This window comes from Bos javanicus, chromosome X, assembly GCF_032452875.1.
Source record: "Bos javanicus breed banteng chromosome X, ARS-OSU_banteng_1.0, whole genome shotgun sequence".
NCBI lineage: Eukaryota > Metazoa > Chordata > Mammalia > Artiodactyla > Bovidae > Bos > Bos javanicus.
In genome coordinates this window covers 52691366-52715655 of record NC_083897.1, presented here as the reverse complement: position 1 = coordinate 52715655, position 24290 = coordinate 52691366, and the positions used below count along the sequence as shown (strand labels likewise).

The 24290-nt window shown below is 41.8% G+C and overlaps 1 protein-coding gene across 1 annotated transcript; it reads right to left on the bottom strand.

Annotated features, from left to right (window-relative positions):
- Positions 1 to 5788: 5788 nt before the first annotated feature.
- On the bottom strand, positions 5789 to 19426 carry XKRX (XK related X-linked). The gene is made up of 3 exons (XM_061409238.1): positions 18753 to 19426; positions 14106 to 14374; positions 5789 to 7647 (listed from the first exon to the last, which is right to left on the bottom strand). Exons 1-3 carry the CDS (start codon positions 19085 to 19087, stop codon positions 6902 to 6904), a joined length of 1350 nt encoding a protein of 449 aa, XP_061265222.1. The 5' UTR covers positions 19088 to 19426; the 3' UTR covers positions 5789 to 6901.
- Positions 19427 to 24290: the final 4864 nt, after the last annotated feature.

Below are 24290 nucleotides of genomic sequence, written 5' to 3'. Positions count from 1 at the left end.
AAATTATACTTCTCTAGACCTAAAGAGTCAGATGACACCTAAATAGGTGTGTTGGAAAATGCTTTCAATGTGACATTAAAGCATCAAGTAATCATCTCTTCCCTTTGTATTAATTTCCTATGCTGCTTTAATAAATTACCATAAACTAGTTTTTTTTAAAAAAATATTTTCCTACAGTTATGACAGTCAGAAATCCAAAACCAGCTTCATGGGCCAAAATCAAAGTGTCAGCAGGGCCTGGCTCCTTCTGGAGGCCTTATGGGACAATCTATTTCCTTGTTTTCATCCTAGAGCTTCATTTCTCAGTTTGTAGCCCCTTCCTCCATCTTTTTTTAAATTGTTGTCAACATATTTTCTTTTTTAATTAATTACTATGTTCTTGGCTGCACCACCATGGGGTCTTAGTTCCCCAACCAGGGATTGAATCCGTGGCCCTCGCATTGGCCAGATGGCACTAGTAGTAAAGAACACACCTGCCAATGCAGAAGACAGAAGAGACTCGGGTTTGATCCCTGGGTCAGGAAGATTTCCTAGCGGAAGAAATAGCAACTCACTCCAGTATTCCTGCCTGGAGAATACCATAGACAGAGGAGCCTGGCGGGCTACAGTCCATGGGGTCATAAAGAGTCAGACATGACTTAGCACCCTTGCAGTGGAAGCATAGGGTCTTAACCACTGGACCACTAAGGAAGTCCCCTCTTTCTCCATCTTAAACCCAACATTATAAAATCTTCAAATATCTCTGCCTCCATCTTCACATCGTGTTCTCTAGCATACCCAGATAATCCAGGATAAGTTCCTATTTCAAGGCCAACTGATTAGCAATTCTCCCTTAATTCTCCCTGGCCATTGTGAGGATTAGGACAAGGAGATCTTTATGGCAGAGCAGGAGGGGGTGGGCATCATTCTTCCTATCACACCCTTGTTTCCAAGTTTGAGTAATTCTTCATAACCTTATCCTATACATTTTGTTCTCCAACTTGCTTTTTTTCACCTGTCTTTTCACTCAGCACCTGCTGTATACACCTACACGATTCTTCTTAATGACTTGATAGTATTTCAATTATGGAGTTGCAAGAATTTAATCTTTTCCTTATAGATGGAAATTTAAGTTAATAATTTTTCATGGAGACAAACAGTGCCTCAATGAATATCCTTATACATCTTTCTCTGCACAATTGTGGCTATATTTCCATGGGGAAAAATTTCTAGAGGTTAAAATTCTGAGACAAAAAGTATGCCATGTAATTTTGACAAATACTGACAAGTGACCTTCTGAAAATTTGTGCCAATAGTTTACTCTCATACCAGTAATATGAAGGTGCCTATTTATCTCCAACATCACTTATACTCAATATTTCGGATTCACTTGTCTTTCAGCATCTATGTAGCTCTTTGAGATATCTACATAGACTCTGCAGGCACAAAATACGAGTTTAAAAGTTGATGAACAGAACTGAAAATTAGTTATTGTATTTACTTAATATACTCATGGCTGAATTTATCTTTGTTACATTCTCCTTGCTAGGCTTCTTTTTTTAATTGAGGTATAGTTGATTTACAATGTTGTGTTAGGTTCACATTTATAGCGTGATTCAGTTACACACATGGACACACATATATAGATATATTCTTTTTCAAATTCTTTTCCAATATAGGTTATTATAAGATATTGAGTATAGTTTCCTGTGCTATACAGTAGGACCTTGTTGTTCATCTATTTTATATATAGTAGTATCTGTATGTTAATCCCATCCTCGTAACTGATTCCTCCCATTAGAACAATGCAAACCCACGTGTACAACTCAGAGGGCTTGTCCTAACAATGACACATTGGTAAGACAGCTAATATGTGTGTGTCTTGAATATTATAAAGTGCTATTCAGATGTTATTTCCATATATGAAAATGTGTTTTTGCAGGTAACTTTCATATCTTACACAGACTGGCCTTGCTATTTCCCAGATTCACACGGCATGTGTTTTGTTGCCAAGGCCCACAACATACTTTCACTGTGCACTGCAGAGTTTCTAAGGCCTGAAGTGTATGACTGATGGTGCCAGTCTTTCAGGAGGAAAGGCATAAAATTGTGGGCCTATGCGTCCTCTGAAGACAGTAATTGTGTGGCTGAATCAAACTGACCCCATTTTGTCAGCTCTTAGGGTCAGAGTCCTACTCCCTCCCTTCTCTGCATGACTTAACTTTAGCCTACTCACTAGGAATGCACCCAAGCCAGTTGAGTTCCCTATTAACTTTTAGCTTTGCCTTCATCTGATATGAAAACTGGAAGAATACTTTCTGCTGATCTGGATGATTAATGATAATGAGACTCCTTGGATGGGGGAGGAAAGAACCCTGGTTCCCATAGGTGCAAATGTGTGTCTCCCTTGGTAGCCAGATTCTGTTTTTAGCTTTGATCCCTTTTCAACTCCCCCATACCCCTTTCGGGGGCATAGAGTGCAGCTGTGAATATCCCTGGGTCATTGTCCACCAGATCCTGCCTATGCCCACAATAAACTTCATAATTGCACTTTATGGAGTTGCCTGCTTCATTTTTCGGTCTTAAAGTTCCTTCTCAGTTCAAAGGATATAACTCAATATCCCTGCCTCCCAACAGTAATAAAGCCCAAAAGCAAAAACTTCAGAGAAGGAGGATCTCCACTCTTGGGAAATATTTTGGAGGGTCCAGAGTCAACTGATTTTGTGCTAAAAGATTTGTCAAAGACAGAGCCTCATGGATTTATATGGACTGTTTGGGGGAGTACCCAACCCTATAGCCATCCAGCTCACCCTGTCCCAGGAATTAGTAATCAGTTCTGTAAAGCTAAAGACTATGGCCTTGTAAGGTGCAGGCATGAGGAGGGCTAGCTGAAAGAGCACTCAAGGTTGACCTAGACTCTCAGAGCTATGACAGCTCCTGGAGGGGTGTTATTCTGTAGTGTCCCCATCCTCTAGCATGTTCTGTGGGTCAGCTTCTCAACAGCAGTAAGGGCAGTATCAGCCAGAGAAAAGTATAAGAGAATGGGCTTCAGCACTCCCCTGCTCTGATTGGTTATTTCTGGAGGAAGTGGTCATACAATCCTGACTGGAATTGCTCCCTCCAGTTTTACTTCCACAACCAGGATCTGGAAGGTGTGTGTCTAAGAACATAAGGAGTCAAAATCCTGAAACTAGAAAGGAAATGATTCTCTTCACCATCCTTCCCCTCCCCGTCCAACCCCACTTCCCAACCGTCTCAGTCTCCAGCCTACAGGTGCATGTGAACACATCCTCAGTTTTCCTCGTAGGCTTTTCAGGACTTGACCCTTCTCTAGAGTGAATTGAGTGGTGCCCCTTGATAAGTATTTGTGAAAAAGCATGCTTGATATAAACCCAGCCACAGCCCACAAACTATTCTTGAAACCACTAACACATTAAAATAATTTCACAAAGGACCTAAGAGGACTTAGGCAAGTTTACATCATGATCAAGAGTATAAGGTCTGGGGCCTGAGTGCCCAAGACTGAATCCTGGTTCTGACACTATCTGTGACCTCAGGGAGGTCACTTCACTTTTCTATGCCTTAGAATCTTCATCTGTAAAATGCAGAATCACAGTACTTACCCTCAAAAGAGTTGTTTTGAGGATTGAATGAAATAATGCATATAAAGCACCATGCCAGACATATAATAAGTGCTCATAAATATTAGCTAGCATTTAATTCTCCTACAGTGCCTCATGGTTCTATGCCCATAGTCTTTAAAATTGACAACTATTATTTATTAATAATTCATTTTCTTAATATGTTCATTTGTCCATACTTAGCCTACTGAATTTTCAATGACATAAGAATAGTTTTTGCTACAATGGTCTAGCATTCCCCCCCCCGCACTTTGTAATTCTGTACTCCTTTTCCAAGGTCCATTTGCTGGCCCCATCTCTGCCTCCTCTCCCACTCAGACTTGCCCCTACAAAAGTACCCTGTGTTGAACCTCCCTCCCACCTCCCACCCCTTCCTACCCCTCTATGTTGTTACAGAGCCCAATATTATAAAGCAATTATCCTTCAATTAAAAATAAAATTTAAAAGTACCCTGTGTTGCTTTAAGGTTTCAGAAGGTAAAAAGAGAGTAATCAAAGAAGTATTTGCAGATGGAAAGGAGCACACTCCTCTGCTCTATTCTTATATTCCACAATGCATCTCCTGTGCATCTATAAGATTGCTATGGGACAGAAAGGCCACCACCTATAGGAGGTTCTGAAGGTTCATTTGTGTAATGTATCACTGGTGTCTCTTCTCTGTGGAAAACATAGCAGCTGGTTTTTCAAGTGGAACTTGCTCCACAATCTTCACCCTAAACTCTGCATTCCTGGCATATTAAGTCGCTGAGGATGGAAAGGATACATGCAGGAAAATATGTCTAGTCTGGCGTGAGCCACATTTTTCTGCCCTCTGTATCTCCACTTCAGCTCCAATTGGCTTGCCTGGGTCAACTGTGTGTTTCTATGTTCTCATAGCACCTGATCCTTAAGTAGCTGACTCACATGGCTTTTCTGGACTAAATTATAGCTCCACACTCCTCTTGCTCTTAAATAATGGAAGGCACATTAACCACTAGGGAGAAATTATTGCTTGAATTCCAAAGAGGCAGTGTGTTCTTCTGGAGATTTGGTAGGTTATTTCTTTCAAAATTACCTTGAATAACAATCAGAGGACAGTGGTGTGTGCTTTTTATGACAACCACCTACATCTCCATCATGAAAGATGAGGATGAGGAATGGAGAGTTATGTTGAAAGAGGAAATCTCCACTTCTCAAAAGCAAGTCACTTTACTCTTCCCCAAAATAAGTATCCAATCCTTTCAGCCCCAAACAGTGGTTGAAGATGGCAAAACCACACAAGACATGTCAGGAAATAGGACAATTTTGGCTCACACCCTGCTGCTTAGCAGAGGGAGTTCTTCCAACATTAGATAAGAGGAAGAGAAATGGCAAAAGATAAATTCTTACCAAGATCCCAAGAGTAAGACTGGATGAGAATGAGGACTCTTAGATTAGATTGTTCACAATTCCTCACGGCATTGTGGTGGGCACAACTGATTCATGCTATTAGGAGTTAACCTTACTTTCTTGGTCTGTGAGGGGCAACCATTAGTTAGGTAAATGCTAGGATACTCAGTCCCAATTGTCAGTGGCCATAGAAGCTTCATATCCTTGGTGACTTTAGAGGCATCCAGCTGACTTTCTCTTCAAAATACCCAACTCATATGAATGAAAGTTACTCAGTCATGTCCAACTCTTTGTGACCCCATGGATTATACAGTCCATGGAATTCTCCAGGCCAGAATACTGGAGTGGGTAGCTGCTCCCTTCTCCAGGGGATCTTACTAACCCAGGGAATGAACCTAGGTCTCTTGCATAGCAGGAGGATTCTTTACCAGCTAAGCCACCAGTGAAACCCAAGAAAACTGGAGAGGGTAGCCTATCCCTTCTCCAGTGGATCTTCCCAATCCAACTCATATGAGATATAAACACTAAGATACATAAGGAAGGGAGACCTGCATTCCTCCACTGGGGGTGTAGGAATGAGCAGATGGTTGATAAGCATATGCTCCTTATTAGAAAATAAAATCTTGTGGGCAGAAAGCAGTACTGATGCTTTAACGTGATCTGGTTTTCCTCCTCTGCCTTCACTCCACCTAGGGGTGTTAGCCACTCTCCCAACCCCAAACAACATAAAGGTGATGTCCTAGGTATTATTACCTCTCTTGTTCTCTGAAAAAAAATGAATCAACAAAATACTGAGGAAAGTAGGAGACACAAAGCAATTTTCATTTCTTCCACACATTAGAAACATTTTCAATTACAGTTCAGCTTCTCTGAGATCTACATCAGTGTTGGTCAAAGAGCACAACAAAGCCAGGTTGGAGGGAATCCTTGATAAAGAGGCAAGAAGTAAGAGCTTTGACTCAACCACTCCACTCAGCACACTGGAGGCTCATGCAGGTCCCTGAGATAGAGAGTCACGCTGCTTTATGCCTTGAATGAATCCTACTCTGAACTCCCTCCTCACAGTGTGTCTTTGAAGGGCTTCTGGAAAAAAAAAAAGATCCCTGATGAATGATCACTAGTAAAGTCCTAATGGAAAGCTAACTCATTTGTGGGACAGCTCTTTCAATAGTGGGGGTTTACCTCTTAATCACTGTTTCTCATTGGAATTGAAAGACTCCAGCCCCGTTCACAGTTACAGGTTCCACATTAGTCAAACTGTTTCCTGGGCAGTACCCATAGCTGGTAAACAGTCACATCCTCTGTTCAGTCAGGATATATTCTGGTGGGATTCTGAGTCATTCAGTTCAGTCCACAGAAAGCTCAGTAATGCTCAAGGGAATGAGCAGAGCTTAAAGGTCACAGAGAGCCTTAGGTGCATGGATGTAAGTTATCTCACAGGGCAGCCAGACAGCTGGCCAGGGTGGATGGAATATGAATGACATCTCTGACTCTCCCAGATATGTAGTAGTTACCTTGGTGTTCAAACATAGCAGTCAATCTGAGGAGGAGCTAAGATGGCGGAGGAATAGGACGGGGAGATCACTTTCTCTCCCACAAATTCATCAAAAGAACATTTAAACGCCGGGTAAATTCCACAAAACAACTTCTGAATGCCGGCAGAGGACATCAGGTACCCAGAAAAGCAGCCCATTGTCTTCGAAAGGAGGTAGGACAAAATATAAAAGACAAACATAGCAGTCAATCTTAAGGAAATGAAATCTATTTGGGGGCTGCTCTTTCTTCTGATAGGCTTACCAGAAAACTCAAAAAAATATCCTGGTGGATATTCACCCAAGAGCCTCATCATCTCCTTCAATTCTACAGTTGGTCTTGGCATCCCCCAACCCATCCCCAAATATCTGAAAGATAGAATCAGACAATGCTTTGCCTTGCTTCAGCATCAGCAGATGGCTCTGAGTTCTCAACCGTACCCCGAGGGTGTCGATGGGAGCATACACAGTGGAGGTAGTCCACCACATTGTGGGTGAAGAGTGAGCGCAACGGATGCAGGTACTGGAAGAACAGGAGCATGAAGCCAATGGAAATCAGATAAGCAATAATGAGCTGCAAGGCAATCAAGGAATGACAGTAATTCAGTAACACTTTCACTCCAAAGAACTTAAAAACCAAGACCATGATCACATTCTCTATCAATCTCACACTATAGTGCAGGCCCATGTGTCCCCAGTTCTGACCTTTCTCAACAAGGTCCCTATCTGCTAACTTCAACTGCAAAGCTGACCAGCAAGAGAAGTTGATGCCAGCGTAGAGGACAGTAATGGAAATCAACACCACCAGGGTGCCCACTCGGCTGAAATTTTTCTCAATATTATTGGGCATCTGGGCACCACTCCTCCAGAACTTCACCCAAGGCTCAAAGAGGATGATCAGGAAGTTCAGCAGTAAGAAGGGCACAGCTTTCAACTTCAAGGTGGCTGAAAAGAGCACGAGAATCACGAGGCGGGAGGTGATCTCCAATGTCCGCCAAATGGTGATGCACAGGACTTCTAGTGGCCCAAGGCGAATCTTGTATTCATCATACTTGATCTGGATAGCCAACATGTTGCAGAGGGTAGCCCCATAGGTGACAGATATCAGGGAAAAGACTATGAGCACCACTGTAAGAAAGAAGAAAAGAAACAGAAAAAATAGGCAGTCAATGTTGATGAACTTTGTACTCTGACCCAGAGATCCAGAGAGACGATAGGCAAGATTTGAGGGCTTAAGAGAAAACCTATGAATGAACACAGCTGTGTAAACCAGGAACATTCAGAGAAAAAAATGGAAACAAACTAATTATTTTTGTGTGATAGGGACTGTAGCAGTTTTTGTTTTTCTACATTTCTCTAGTTTCTAAATTTCCCATGAAATTAGAAATGAACATGCCATTCTCTCAAATCTTCCCACCCTCTCCCTCTCCCTCTCCCACAGAGTCCATAAGACTGTTCTATACATCAGTGTCTCTTTTGCTGTCTCGTACACCGGGTTATTGTTACCATCTTTCTAAATATCATGTAGGAAACGAGTTGCCAGTCCAGGTTCGATGCACGATGCTGGATGCTTGGGGCTGGTGCACTGAGACGGCCCAGAGGGATGGTATGGGGAGGGAGGAGGGAGGAGGGTTCGGGATGGGGAACACATGTATACCTGTGGCAGATTCATTTTGATATTTGGCAAAACTAATACAATTATGTAAAGTTTAAAAATAAAATAAAATTAGAAAAAACAAACAAACACAAAAAAAGAAATGAACATGTACTGTAATACTTTAATAATCATATAAACATACAAAATAAATGTTTTTAAAAAGTGAGTCTCAGAACAAGCATTGAAGGCTTCCCTGGTGACTCAGATCGTAAAGAATCTGCCTGCCATGCAGGAGACACAGGAGATGTGGGTTCGATCCCTGGGCTGGGAAGATCCCCTGGAGAAGGAAATGGCAACCCACTCCAGTATTCTTGCCTGGAGAATTCCATGGACAGAGGATCCTGGAGGGCTACAGCCCATGGGGTCATAGAAGAGTTGAACACAACTAACACTTTCAGAACTAGCACTGAGAGGTCACTAACACAAAAAGAGTACATATAAAGGGATAAGCAGCATCTACCTGATGAAACCTGAGAAAACAATGCTGGAGGCAGAGAGAACTCTATCTGAAAAAAATCCTGTCTTAGAAGACTCAGAGAGAATGCCTTTGGTTATAGAATTCCCTGCTTTGAGGAATATTTTCTTCAGGGAAGTAATCTTGTTTGTGTGCATTTCTAGAATATAAAATATATCCCAGAAATTCCAAGAGGGCAGAAAGGGCCATGTCTATTTTGTTCACTGCTGTGTCACCAGAACCTAGCACACTGCCTGGAGTATAGTAGGTGCTCGACAAATGTTTGTGGAATTAACGAAGAATTCTGAATTTAGAGAGGCAGAGTAAAATATCTACAATTAGAAGTCCTTGGTTCGGCAGTGCAGAAGCTTGTGCAAATCACTGAATATCTACGTGCCTCAGTCTCCTAGGTCACTGAGATATTCTAGAGTTGCTTGTATTAATCACCAGCAATGCCAGTTTATCACATCAGTGGTATGGTAAACTTTAGGAATCCCCAAATTTCTGGCAGAGTGGTTTAAAAAAAAAATTTCTTAGCCCATAACATCCATATCACTGAAGGATCAGTATGCTCCCTAACTTGCTCTCCTGAGTCTCAACTCCAGTGACCCTTTCTTTTTCTTCCTTCCTTTGAGGATACTGGTCACTAAGAAAGATCTAGCGCTGTCAAGGAGAATGAGAGGCCCAAGTGTACTCATCCAAAAGAAACACTGGAGCTTTCTGTTCTCATAAAAACACTGGATTCAGGTCATTACAGCCATTGAAATGTCAATTTAATCTGCAAGAGAAGTAAAGACCTCCCCATGGAAAGCCAAAAAGAAGCACAGCTTTGTTTCCAAGATCTTTTCCAGCTCTAAGTATAGGGTTGCAGTCTCAAGTACTGGAATGGGAGACTAAAGTGCCTACTCTTAGCTTTATTTTTATTATTTATAATTTTTTCTAGCTGTATTGGGATATAATTGCCATATAACATTGTATTAGTTTAAGGAGTACAAAATGATTATTTGTTAAACTCTTAGCTGTATAAACCACACTCAGTGCCATCCTCAAGAGCTGATGCTCCTTATGGAGTTTGGAACTTCAGGGCAGATGTATAGCTGGCCAAGTGTGGTGATGCTTTCCCTTAACTTAGAACTCGTTTGCTGATAGTAGTGTAATAAAAGGCAGAAAGCTTGATGCTTCCAATTAATGTAAAAACACCTTCCATCTGTCTCCCTACAAATAGACACATGCCGTAAGAGGTCATAATGCTGCTAGTGAATTTGCTCCTCTATGCTGATCCAGATGGCCTCCCAGAGCAAATGGTAAAAAAGAGGAGTAGCAAGGAGAAGATAGGAGGGTGGGTGAAAATGAGGAAAAGTGAAACCAAAAAGTAGTTTACAAAACCTTAAGAGAGAGGGTATCATCAGAAAGATTTTAATAGGGGAAATCACCAAAGAATTGAAAATAAGGCCTTGCAGAAAGCTTCCCCTACAACCTTTGTATAGTGATATAGTTGGGCTTCCCTGGTGGCTCAGGTGGTAAAGAATCTGTCTGCAATGCAGGAGACCCAGGTTTGATCCCTGGGTTGGGAATTTCCCCTGGAGGAGGAAATGTCAACCCTCTCCAGTATTCTTGCCTGGAGAATCACATGCACAGAGGAACCTGGAGGGCTACAGTCCATGGGGTTGCAAAGAGTCAAACACGACTGAGTGACTAATATTGTCACTTCATACTTAGAAATATAGGTTCTAAAGGTGGATGTCCTAGATGCCAATCCTTTTTGCCATCCATTAGTTATGGGACCTTGGGGAATTTGTTTAACTTCTCAGTGCCTCTGTTTTCTCATTTTGTAAGATGTGGATAATAACAAGTATCTTATAGCATTGTTGTGAAGATTTAAATGAAATGATTACATTAGAGAAATCCCTGGAACATAGTAAACTCTATCTGCTAGCCCCTATCATCATCATCACCATTCTCTATTTCCTAAAGTGCAGGAGATGCATTTAATTTACATAGGCACTACCCTGACACTTAGGAAATTAGTTGATTTAAAAACTGATAGAACACCTAGACATAGGCCTCACAAAAATGTGTAAGACCTATAACAAGAAAATGATACAATTTTACTGAAGTATATTCAAAAACATTTAATGAAGTGTACCTCAGTCAAATTGTATATAGTTGGCTCTCTGCATCCACAGATTCAACCAAACATGGATGGAAAATACTTGGGAAAAAATTCCAGTAAGTTCCAAAAAGCAGAACTTGAATTTGCCATTTACTGGCAACTATTTACATAGTATTTACATCATATCCATAACTATTTACATAGCATTTACATTGTATTAGGTATTATAAGTAACCTAGAGATGATGTAAAGTATATGGGAGGAAGTACACAGGTCATATGCAAATATTACACCATTTTATATAAGAAATTTGAGCATTTGCAGATTTTGGTATCCATGAGGGGTCCCTGAAACAAACCCCTGCAGATACCCAGGATTGACTGTAATTTTCTTGCTAGAGTTCTTACATATTTATGGCATAGAGTGTAGTGATGTTTCATGGAGGTATATTTATCTCCAAGCTCATCAAGTTGTACACATTAAATAGGTAGAGGTTTTTGTCATTTATACCTCAATAAAGTCATTTCTAAATATTAAATGAAATCGAGAGTTCAATTATCTTCTAACATGAAATTAACTGATCCTGCAAAACATGTAAACTCCCTCCAAAATAACCTAAATAATGGAGTGCAATCTCAATCACATTCTCAATAAAATGCTTTTTTTTTCATTGTTATTGTCTTGCTTTGTGTTCTGGTGGGGGAATTGACAAACTGAAAATTCATTCTGTTTGGAAGATCAGGCTAAACTGCTCTATCAGATATGAGCTGTGAAAGGCCTTTGTAAGAAAGGCACAAGACCTAAAAGCAATAAAGAATATGAATACATAAAAATTGAATACTTCAAAATGCCAGAAAATACTACAAGTATATTGTCCCTTACATATAGTGTGCTGCACATCTCTTACATGTATGACATATATATGCACATTTAAAATGTGTGTATGTGCACACATACAGAACATTATACAAATGTATACATACACACTTATCCACAGCTGGGAAAGGATTAATAGGCAGAATAAGTGAATAGTTCATCCAAATGAATAAGGAAAACACAAACATCACACTAGAAAAAGTGAGTACTATATAGAGATAAGAACAGAACGTCCAAACATGAAATGATGTTCAGCTTCACTCATAAAGCAATTAAAATAATTATCTTATAATTATACAAGTGTTTAGCTTAAGATATGAAGAAACAGGCACATTCATACACTTGGGAAAACAAATTCACACAACCTTTTGGCGGTACTGATGAAATTCTAAACATACAAATCTTTTCTCCCAGCAATTCTACTGCTAAGAAGTTATTCTACAGAGTCTCATTCCAGTACACAGACACTTTAAATAAAGATGTTCAAAGGAGCATGGTCTGTAATCAGAGAAAAACTTTGCATGGAAAAATTATAAATAAACTTTAATCCTACCAACAGAAGATTAGGGAAGTAAGAAATAAGAAAGAATGGTTCGATTCATATAAAAGAAATATATAGTATATTTATATTATCATATATGTATCTATAATTATTATATATGTATATATAATTAACTATTGAAGAAACATGGTATACTTTTGAAAAAACATGTTGCTGAAAAGAATGTTTAATACAGCCCTTTTTGGGCAAACATATATGGGTCATGTGCTCAGGCGTGTCTGACTTTTTGACCCCATGGACTGTAGCCTGCCAGGCTCCTTCTGTTCATGAGATTTCCCAGGCAAGAATACTGGAGTGGGTTGCCATTTCCTTCTCCAGGAGATCTTTCTGACCCAGGGATTGAACCCACGTTTCCTTCATTGCAGGTAGATTCTTTACCATCTGAGCCACAAGGGTAGCTACACACACATATATATATTGTATGTATGTTTATATTTACACAGTAAAAAGAAGTCTGGAAGGATATACACTAAATGGTAAACAGATTACCTTTGGGAAATGAGATTACCTCTCCTATTTTACATATATTCAGTACAGTTTTGAATCTTTACCATAATCATGTCTGATTTTTATAATTTAAAAAAAATGACCAAAAATAGTAATACATGATCATGGTGAAAAGGAATTCAAAACATATAAAAGGGTATAAAGTAAAAGCTAAAAGCCAGGTGACTGCTCATTTTCACTCCCTAGAGGTAAATCGTTTCTTGCATATCTTCATAGAAATAGTCTGTGCATATACAATTACCTGCAGGCCATTCGTTCTGTGCATGTATTACTTTTATAATGCATAATATTTTAATTAAGTGATTTAATTACCCTCAAAATTCTCAGGAGGAATCATTTCCAGAGATTTTTCTCCCCAACTACTGTCAATTCTAGGTATGCAAAAAGCTTCAAGACCAGCAGAACTTCATGAACAATTCTTAGCAGAGAAAAAAGAGGACATATTTCCTCCCTACACTTATTTGAAACATGGGGCTTTGTGAAGCAGGGTCAATACATAATAATAAGGAAATGGTCCAAAGCTATACCCACAGCTGTACCAGCTCAGGCCCAAGTAGATGAAGCTAATCTTAGGCTGTTAAAAGTCATTAACAGTACTTTATCTCAACTTTTGAAACACTGACTCACACTTTATCCTCTGCTAGAGGCTTACTCATCCCAGGATCCCTCTTTTACAAATGAGAGATTAAGACAGTGACCTCTTTGGTAACTTCTTCTAAAGAACACAGAGAAGGTCAGAACTGGGGCCAGGCCTGACCCTCACCAATATTCAATCCATACCCTTTTTCTTTCTCCCCACTGGAGATGGAAGGAAGGAGTGATTCAATCAGTGATTCCCAAAAGTGGCTGATCAGAATCAATCAGGGTACTTTCAAAAAATGCAGATTCCTGTATTAACTGACTTAGGTCTGAGTATGGAGTGTAAGTTGTAAAAGGAGCTTTCACCCAGTGATTATGTTTTCTCATGATCAGAATACTAGGGAAACTCTTATTAAAAGGCAGCCATCCCTATACCAACCAACCAAACACCCTCAATGCAATGTAAACACTGTGGGTAGGAAACATGTCCTACTGGCTGCTGGTATTACTCACTTCTGGGCCCAGAGACGGTTTATCTATGATGTTTTTAGTCTAAATACCTTACTCAGGTTTAAGAAATCTGGCAGGCCTGAGATATCTGGCTCTGCAAGTTGACTATTGGTGCTGTCCAACAGAAAGTTCTATAATACCAATACAGTAATCACGAGGTATACATAGCTGCTGAGTACTTGAAATGTGGCTCGTATGACTGAGGAAATACATTTTTAAATTTTAAATAGTCACAGGAAGCTGGTGGCCAGTATCTTGGACAGTTCAGGTCTAGATTTCTAAGACCCTTGATTTTAGTGGAACCCGCCCCTCACCTGACCCCACTCACCTCTACCAAGGGGGACCTCTGCAGAGATCAGAGTCACATAGAGCTGATAGGTCAGCTGGGGCACTGAGCCCAGGAAGGCTTGAATCTGTGACATACGTTTGTAGGCATTGCGGTGCATAGCCAGGGTCCGGATGGAGTGGCCCACCTCCCATTCTATCAGCACCTCCTCGCCATTTATTAGCATCTTCTTTCGGGTGAGGCTGACATAGGGCTCCTCCTGCCCCTCTTTCTTCCACAGTGTGAGGTACTTAATCATGGCTTCCAAACATCTGCAGAAGTAAAGCATCATGGGAACTTAACTAAAGCTGTCCTAGGAAAGAAATTGGTGGTGAGAGGGGATAAATAACTCAGGAAGGTTGTGCTACTTTTTGCCATTCTTTCACTCCTGTTCTTCTCAATTTTCATGAGTCAAACAGCTGGTCATGCCTTCTATAAATCACTTGAATCTAAATCTTTTGTGTTCATTTGGTCATCGACCAACCTAAGAATACCAATTCAGAAGTATTTGAGGACTTAGAAATTGCTTTGTCTCCTTAATAATAAGCCTATAATAGAAAAATGACTTGAATACAAAAACATTAATAATGTGTTGAGAGAAAATGATGAAGGTTCCAAAAGGCTCTGGTTTTCATAACACCTTAAGTTCCTGAGGAAAAATGTTGCTTATTAAAACCTTTCAGCTTCATAATCAGGTCTTTTAAGCTCTGCTTTTTCAAGACAAAGCCCACAGGTATAACTGTTTCAGCCAAAAAGTCTTGGAGGAGATCTGGGAAAAAACCTCTCAAATACACAGGGATGCTTATAAATCAACTATACTCCAATAAAAAATTTAAATAATTTAAAATATACACAGGAAAGCCATTTAGCAACAAAGGTAATTAAAAAGACTTGGCAACTCAGAACCCAATGTACTATATACCTAGGAAACTTCAAAAGACCTCTTTAAAGCTTGTTCTGGGGGTCTCTTGACCTTTTAGGGAACAACAGCCTTTTAAACTTCATTCTTTCTCTATAAAAGAGGAAAATCTTCTTTGATTTGGAATTCCCGCCCCTCCCCAGCCACCACACACAGAGAAATGAATGGAAACTGTGGACTATTTTTTATGATAAGTTGGAACAGTTGTGTCGAAATTTAAGCTGTCTTTCCTGACAGGCTGCTGCTGCTGCTGCTGCTAAGTCGCTTCAGTTGTGTCCGACTCTGTGCGACCTCATAGACGGCAGCCCACCAGCCTCCCCCGTCCCTGGGATTCTCCAGGCAAGAACACTGGAGTGGGTTGCCATTGCCTTCTCCGTTCCTGACAGGCTAAGGGCTATATTTATCTCACTCACTGCCCTTATCACATAGTGGGCATTTGATAAATATTTGCTGAGTAAATAAAAGAATAAGAAGGAAGCAAAGAATACAGAGTGAGAAGTGATGGAAGGAGATGATAATGGCAATGAAATTTAACAGATAAAGAGACCAAAGACAAGTTCAGAGATTTATATGCTCTCTAGACCTAATAGGAAAGAGCACTGGCTGGCTGCCATTCTCCACAGGATCTCTCTTTTCTTAAAAATGTTTATTTTATATTGGACTATAGTTGATTTAAAATGTTATGTTAGTTTCAGGTGTACAGCAAAGTGATTCAATTCTACATATACATGTATCCTTTTTCAAATTCTTTTCTTATTTAGATTATTATGAAATATTGAACAGAGTTCCCTGTGCTCTACAGTAAGTCTTTGTTGGTTATCTATTTTTTAAAAAATATTTATTTAGTTATTAGGCTTCACCAGGTCTTATTTGTGGTATGTAGGAGCTACTTCCCCAACTGGGGATCCAAACTAGGCCTCCTGCATTGGGAGCAGAGAGTCTTAGCCACTGGACCACCAGACAAATCCCAGTTACCTATTTAAAAAATAGTAGTGTGTATGTCAATCCCAAACTCCCAATTTATCTCTCCCCTTCACCTTTCACCTTTGGTAACCATAAATTTGTTTTCTAAGCCTATGATTCTGTTTCTGCTTTGTAAATAAGTTCATTTGTATCATTTATCCACAGGATGCCTTTGACATTGGTGCATGTGTGCCAGCTTGAAGCATGTAGCTTGAAACATCCGCACTGTAAGGAAAACTGAAATCCAGGAGAGAAAAAGATGGAAGGAAAAAACAGAGAAGAAAAAAAAAAAGCAACTTTCTCCTCTGATTCAGGAAAAATGCATATGTGCACTTCCAACAAAAGATTTTAGATTTTAACCCAAGCCCATCAATGTTATTGCTGAATAAAATATTGGGGGGGGGGCGGTTGCATGAAGAATCCTGTTCCTGCTTCTATTCTTAAGGCTATTTACTGGTTTACGTAAGCATGTTTGCCTTGCTTATAAATGGCACAACATGAGAATACATTTTCACTTCCAGAGGTAGCTTTGCATTTCACATAAGAAAGCCAGGCCCTCCAAACACCTTCATGTGCCTAATAGCACTAATCAAGTTCCTACCTACCTAAAAATGTAATTTTTGAAATTGAAAATAAGCCTTGAAAATAAGCATTATCAAGCATATGATCTATGAGCTTTTAATTATTTTTCCTGGCTGTCGGGTTAGCTGACTGAGATTATAAATGCTTTCCAATCATATCTAGTCAAAGTTAAATGATAAAAATGAAACAGAGTACTCAAAACTATGGATGGTCCAAATTAAAGATGGCTTGGGAGGCCGCAAAGCAAAGAGAGAAGTCAAAATGGGGAGCTGGGGAAGTACTTACTGAAATTTGCATCTTCAGGAGGGAGGGGACACATGTATGCCTATGGCTGATTCATGTTGATGTATGGCAGAGACCATCACAATATTGTAAAGTAATTATCCTCCAATCGATATAATTTTTTTAAAAGAGCACTTGAACTTTTAATTCAATAGATTACATTTAAAAAGGGAGAGAAGAATGGTTTCCTTGCTCCTCTGACGACATCTCTAAATGACATCTTGATTCAAAGTTCAAGATGAGGTCTTCCTTTCACAGCTTAACTTCAAAGATTTAGAACTGGAAAGGACCTTTAGATTACCTAGTCCAGAGTTTGTATAGGCCAGCTGAGTCACATCTGAAGAACAGCTGTGTCTTGTTTGGTTCAGACAGTGTTTTTATTTAATTACCAAAATCACTTGTCAAAATATTAAGTCATTCTATTTCCCACAAAATCCTGTCTTGAGTGCTTCTCCTGAAAAGTTGGGGCCTTGGTGATACTGGGTCTGAATTCCCACAAGGAAACAACGAACTGGAGCTGTGGAGCAGTTGCCTCCTTTAGGCTTATCTTGCGGACTCCAGATTGCCACAGCACTCACTACTCTCCATCATTTCTTTAACAATGAAACTTCATTTTTATTTATCATCACACATGAAGCTACTGTTTTTCTCATACTTGTCTTCCCTTGCTCATTTATGATACTTGCCTGACCCCTGTTAAGTGTTTGAGTTTGAGACCCATGATCTAGCCCAAGCCATTTATTTTACAGATGAAGGAACTGAGGCTCAAGGCATCTTCAGGGATTTCACCAAGGCTGCATAACTAGTCAATGACAGAGGGGGCGAGGGGGGCCCACTAGATTCCAGGTCTCCTGAATTCCAGGCCACTGTTTCTATTGATGTCTCAAATTTTCACTGATGGAGCATAATCAATTCCTCCTCGTTTAAATATGTTGATAAAAATTTTTCTTTAAAGAGTTCCATCCTTAGCCAGTTTCAGACTGTTTATGTCTCTGATGATGAAACATCTCCCTAATCGCAATTACAACATCAACACTATGATCCATATTCCTCAGCTGACTGCAGGTTTCCGCCTCTCTTGCAATCAAGATAAACTTGGTCCATTCTTTCCTACTGACCTCATAAATTTTGCAACATCTCTCTATCTTGAAAATCCCGTAGCATCCAGATGAGACTTCTGATGCAGATGCCTGTCCCCCTTAGGATAAGGCACATTCTTATCCTTTCAAAGCAATCAGAATGGAAAGACTCTATATTATTATATTGTGCTACAGCATCCAGATAGACTTTCTTCCTTTGCCCCTTCTAACCGTGTACCTTTATTGCAGAAAGATACAAAGGGATAAACAGGGGACCAATAAACTGCCAGGAAAAACAAACTACAAAGGGTTGGGGTACCAGATGAGCACAAATGGCTTAAAATATTTCCCAGATGTCAAATAACTCCAGAAAATTTGAAAATAGCAGTCACAGCAGCCCAAGCAGCTCAAGTTAAAGAAACTGAATGTGAGATGGGACGGAGAGGATAAGGAACTTCCACCCAATGTAAAGAGCATCTAAAAGGCGGGGTCAAAATAACATACTCCAAAGCTATGGCCAGTGTTCACAAGGTGATCACATCAATTGGTCTCAAATTCAGATAGCAAACATTGTCAGATGAAGTCTTATTAATGGTACCAAACATGGTTTTGGAACACGGGTACATGCCACATGTTCATTGCGATGGCACTTAAGACTGCAGATAAGACTTTGTGGGTGGCAGGCAGGAAAGTCAAGAGTGGGAGGGAATAGAAGAATCGATTTAATTAGAGGCACAGTAGCAGTCTTTAAAAATATTAAATTCATCCTTCTCTGCACAATGAGTGGGGGTAGAGGAGGAGGGAAAAGATGGAAAAGTTGCTCACCTGATAACAGGTCCCATGAGGATTAGATGCATAAACAATGATAGTGGCTTGTCTTTGGCCAGGTCTCTGTGGACAAAAATGAGGGTCAACTGGACCATGATGGATGAAAACATAAAGAAAGAAAAGGTGTACGTCATCCAGTAGGTTTCACTATTCTTCCGGTAGATTCTAACCATATACAAGGCAGATGCTGCCTCCCCACAGTACAAAAAGGTGGAGAAGAGGATGCCAAATGGAAAGGTAAATCGGGGGTTGGCCCCACGGATGACATCTTCCTCAAGAGAGGATATCGGCTCCACGTTTGGCTCTTCGGGAATTTCAAAAACTTGGTCCATTGTTGAGGTTCCAACTGTTGTGGTCTGGTTTTCAGAGAACTACCGCCCCTCCCCCACCCCCCAAAGAACGTGCAACAGCTGCAGTCGAAGTATTGGTGAGGAAAGCTGTCAAGTCCAATTCCAGAACGGAGATCTACTAGTTAGAGCAGGAGATCCCTCTCTTCTAGTCTCAAATTAGACTTGTTGGAGTTTGAGATGAAGGATCCAGGAGTACCACTTTGAACTTGACTCTTGATTAGGCCGGGATTCCAATCGTCAACACACGTGCTGTGGAATTTGGACAAGGCAAAAGCAAACATCTTAGCGCCTAGTCAGGGGTCCAATTCCAGTCGTGTAAGGAGCCATGGGAACTGCTGTTTCGGTGGCGGTTCCGCCTTTCGCAGCCCTCTAGGCAGCGGGGCAGGCCGATTTCCTGGGGCACCCACACTCAGCAGCTGCTCTCGAGGAGCGCTGACCAGTGTGCTCTCTCAAATCGGCCGAGAACTGAGCCAGTCAGAAGTGGGGGTTGCAGCCTGAACGTCCCTTCGGGATTCAGTTCAGTGACCAGGTACCTAGCTATTGCTAAGCTACGGCTGTTAGCTCGCCTGCTCGCGGGCGCTCTCTCCAGACCCACGCTTAGTCAAAGGTTCTCACGTCGGCTTCTCAGGATTCCCCAAGCTCCGCACCCAAGGCAGCCCGACCAGAGGCAGGAGCAGAGCCACAGCCCCGTCCCCAAGCGCAGTCACCGGGGAGCGAAGTGGCGTGCGCGTCCGCTACAGGATCCAGAGAAAACTGGAGGGGCTTCTTTTCCACCGAGAAACTTTGCTAGCGAAAAATACAACGTGCGGGGTGCCAACCCAGCCGGACAAATGTCACCAAACTCTTGGGCGCCGTCTGCTGCCTGGGTCCTGCCGGCCCGCAGTTCCAGCTGTGAGAGATTGGTGACTTCAGGAACTAAGGCACACAGAGGGCGGGGGTGAGCGGAATGGGAGAGACAGCTGGGACCAAACAAAACCAGTCTGCGACTTCCAGGGCAGGCAGATGAAAGATGCTCGGTGCGTAGAGGCGCAACAAAAGGGGGCTTGGGCCAACCTTTAGAAGGATTTCTTATCACGACCCCCGAACCCTGGAGGGGGCTACAGCTTTCCTCTTGCCCCAGAGCAGCAGACGCCCACTTCTACCCCTCCCTCCCTAACTAGCTCGCTCCCACACTTGCTCAACCCACGCGGTTAAGCAGGTGTGTCTCTCTCGGCCTCAGGGTTGAATCTCCCTAGGTCCTATTGCCCTCCAGATTTTGTTACTGTTGGGTGGAGGACAGACCTGGGAGGCAATCAGGCCGTAGAGTTTCCTTTCCAAGAGAGACTGTATATACCCGAAGGGAGAAAGAAAAAGATAGAGGGGGTGTCGAGACTCAAGGTCAACCCACCGACCCATATTATATGCCTTGATTTCTCCACTTGAAAAATGAGGCCAAGGTAGGAACTTTAGAACGAACTTTCAGGTCTTTGGTTGGAAGGTTCTGAAGAGGTACCAAATTCTAAATTGACTGGAGAGGAGCCAAGTGAGCTGTTAGTAAAACCTGAGAGGGGTGTCTTAAAGAGCTCTGAGAATTGCCTAGATTCTTAACAGAATCCTCCCCCACCTAGCTGAACTTTTGTTTTTGTGCCTTCATTTGCATAATTCTAAACCCCAGGGGAAAAGAAAAAACATCTGCCTCTTGGTAATAATACAAATGTAGCAGAGCCTTGCCAATCTCCTTTTGCTGCAGGAAGTCAGTAAAAAGAATCTAGATGAGGAATGGCCAAGTCACAGCCACCATCAGGATGGCCTGGAGAAAGGCTGAGTCTGGCTGTGGTGGCACTTTCTCAACATTCCTGTGATTGCTGCCTCCCTCCCGGGCTGATCCAGGCACAGATGAGCTTCTACAAGGTTGTTGCCTTTTGAGACACATGTGGCAGTTGGGTTAGCAGACTGATCCTGCCTCCTTTCTGTTTCACAAGGTGGGTCAACAGTATCAGAGAACATGTCACACATAGGGTTGAGGAGCTGGGACTTTCCAAAAGGCACCAAATTCTTTGCCAACTGTAAGTATGTGGTATGAAGCTTCCTGGGGGCTTCTTTGGAAACCTTTCCCAAGATGAATCACAAGTAGGGTGACAAACTCTTCTGTTTGCTGAGTTGATCACCCTAACATGGGAGACTGAAGCTAGGAAGAACGTAGAATCCCCATGTTTTTCTTTTTATCCTTTCCTCCTTCTCTGTGCCCTTCAAAGTGTTAGTCACTCAGTTGTGTCTGACTCTTTGTGACCCCATGGACTGTAGCCCACCAGGCTCTTCTGTCCATGGAATTCTCCCAGCAAGAATACTGGAGTGGGTATTCCCTTCTCTGTCTATTCCCTTCTCCAGGGGATCTTCCCAACCTAGAGACAGAATCCTGGTCGCCTGCATTGTAGGAGCCATCAGGGAAGCCCCGAGCCCTTGTCACTCCCCAAATATGCAAATCTTCACTGCCTTCTTACTTTTTTCTGTCTGACATTTAAGGCTCTCTATAATCATCACCACACAATTTTCCTCTCCAGCTTCATCACCCACGTTACCCTGCCACACCCTTTGCTCCAGTCCAACAGGTTTTCTCACTTAATCATACTTGCCTTGATGTCTCAGTGCCTTGTTGAGGCCATTTACAACCTCCTTCACTCTTTTCTTCATCAGTCCAAACCCTAACCTTCTTTCAAGGGGCAATTCAAGCACTCCCTCCTCCAGGAAGCCTTTCCTCACCTCCCCATCTCTCATTTCCCCCTCTGTCTTGGTGCTACTGGCATATACTCTCTTGTGCTAGTCCTTGGACTCTTTCTGTGTTTGCCCTGCCTCCTAAACAGAAGTGTAGACTCAGGGAGGGATGCTCAATTAATATTTATTGTGGTTCTTGTTGATGATAGTGATTAACAAGTGGTGATGATGGTGAAGCTTCCTCCCCATGCTTCCTCCGGTAAAACATGCAAGAAGCAAGCACACTCATCCCTAAAATTTGGAGCCACTGTAGCTAGAGCATAAAGTCCTGTGGGAACACCTAATGCCTCAATCAGCCATTCAGTTCACAAAGGATGTCAGCACTTCTCAGAGTTCCATTTTTTGGGGGGTCAATCCCACAGTTTAGCACAAAATTACAAATTGTTTCAAGTATATAATTTTTTATTTCACCACTAAATTACTCTAAGTTCCTTAAAGGCAGAGATGCTACTGTTACATTTCTTTGATTCCCCTAAGGTTGGTATAGACCTGTAAATCTCCTGCTCTCTGATCCCCCTCACTCACCAGTGTCTCTCTTTTCAGCCCTAGGATTCTCTGGCGCTTTATGTCACTAAATCCTCTGGTCTCTTATTTCCTTGTTCCTTTAGCCCTGCTGGGAGAAACTGAGAATTTTCCGTTTCTGTCTAACTCTTTTCTCTTTTAGGCAATCTCTAGACTCCAGCCCTTTATCTTCTTAAGATTAGAGACGCTGGAAATGCTGATATTTGTAAGACTACTGTGGCCCTGGGAACCCCTTCCCCATTAACAGCATTGATCTCCTAAGGACTGACAATCTGAAGTGATACCTCTAGGCTTTCCCCTGAGAGTTAGCTAGGCTGTGTTCAGGGGTTTGGTAGGGCAGGAAAGGGAGACTAAAGATTTGACTCCTCACTCCCCCTACCTCTGACTCAGCAGGAACAGAGAATGGGTCTAAAAGCCATTGAAAAGCTCTTGGCATATTTATTAGTTTTCAAAACCCTTCTGAATGACATAAGGCTCAGGGATAGGTTTGAGCTTGCAAAGCCACTGCAGCCAGAGCTGACTCATAAGAGGTAGCTGGCATCCATGAGGGAAGAAGAGAGGAAAGAGAGAGATGGGTAGGAAGTGGCTGATAGTCCAGTCTCACAACACTACCTAGTGGGAGGTGATGGGCAAGGCCTGGAGAAGCAGTAGTTAGGATGGAAGAATGGCTTCTGTCTATAGAATGCTCAGTTTGGACTGTCAGAATCCTTAAAAGATATGTAGTGCAAAATCAGTCAGGTATCCTCTGGGCCTTCTCTTTTTGCCCTGAGTTCCTTGAGGACAAAGACTTTTGATTAACCTATTCCAGGCTACCAGTTCATCATCCATTTTCCAAAGTGGCTGCACCATTTTACATTTCCATCAGCACTGTGTTTCTCTACATCCTCAACACACTTGTCTTTTTTTCATTATAGACATCCTAGTGGTTTTATTTTTTAAAAAATATTTATTTGGTCATGCTGTATCTTTGTTGCTTTTGTATGCATTTTCTCTAATTGCAGCGAGTAGGGGCTACTCTTCATTGTGGTGTGAGGGCTTCTCATTGTGGTGGCTTCTCTTGCCATGTAGCGTAGAGTCTAGGCAGCACACATGCTCAGTAGCTGTGGCGTGTAGGCTGTAAGTGTGCAGGCTTCAGTGGTTGCAGCATACAGGCTCAGTAGTTATGGCTCACAGGCACTGGAGTGTGGGCTCAGTGGTTGTGGTGACAGGTTAGTTGCTCCACGGCATGTGGAATCTTCCCAGACCAGGGATCGACCCTATGTCCCCTGCATTGTCAGGCAGATTTCTATCCCATGCACCACCAGGGAAGTCCCCTAGTGGGTTTTGATTTGCATTTCCCTGAACTGGACATGGAACAAAAGACTGGTTCCAAATAGGAAAAGGAGTACGTCAAGGCTGTATATTGTCACCCTGCTTATTTAACTTATACACAGAGTACATCATGAGAAACGCTGGGCTGCAAGAAGCACAAGCTGGAATCAAGATTTCCGGGAGAAATATCAATAACCTCAGATACGCAGATGACACCACCCTTATGGCAGAAAGTGAAGAGGAACTAAAAAGCCTCTTGATGAAAGTGAGAGAGGAGAGTGAAAAAGTTGGCTTAAAGCTCAACATTCAGAAAATGAAGATCATGGCATCTGGTCCCATCACTTCATGGGGAACAGATGGGGAAACAGTGGAAACAGTGTCAGGCTTTATTTTTGGGGGCTCCAAAATCACTGCAGATGGTGACTCCAGCCATGAAATTAAAAGACGCTTACTCCTTGGAAGGAAAGTTATGACCAACCTAGATAGCATGTTAAAAAGCAGAGACATTACTTTGCCAACAAAGGTCCGTCTAGTCAAGGCTATGGTTTTTCCAGTGGTCATGTATGGATGTGAGAGTTGGACTATAAAGAAAGCTGAGCGC

Coding starts and splice junctions, on each gene's coding strand:
- XKRX (XM_061409238.1), bottom strand. CDS start 19,087: ATGGACCAAGTTTTTGAAATTCCCGAAGAGCCAAACGTGGAGCCGATA. Junction 14,375..18,752: donor CTCATGGGACCTGTTATCAG/GTGAGCAACTTT, acceptor TTACTTCTGCAG/ATGTTTGGAAGCCATGATTA. Junction 7,648..14,105: donor AGAGGTCCCCCTTGGTAGAG/GTGAGTGGGGTC, acceptor TCTTTCTTACAG/TGGTGCTCATAGTCTTTTCC.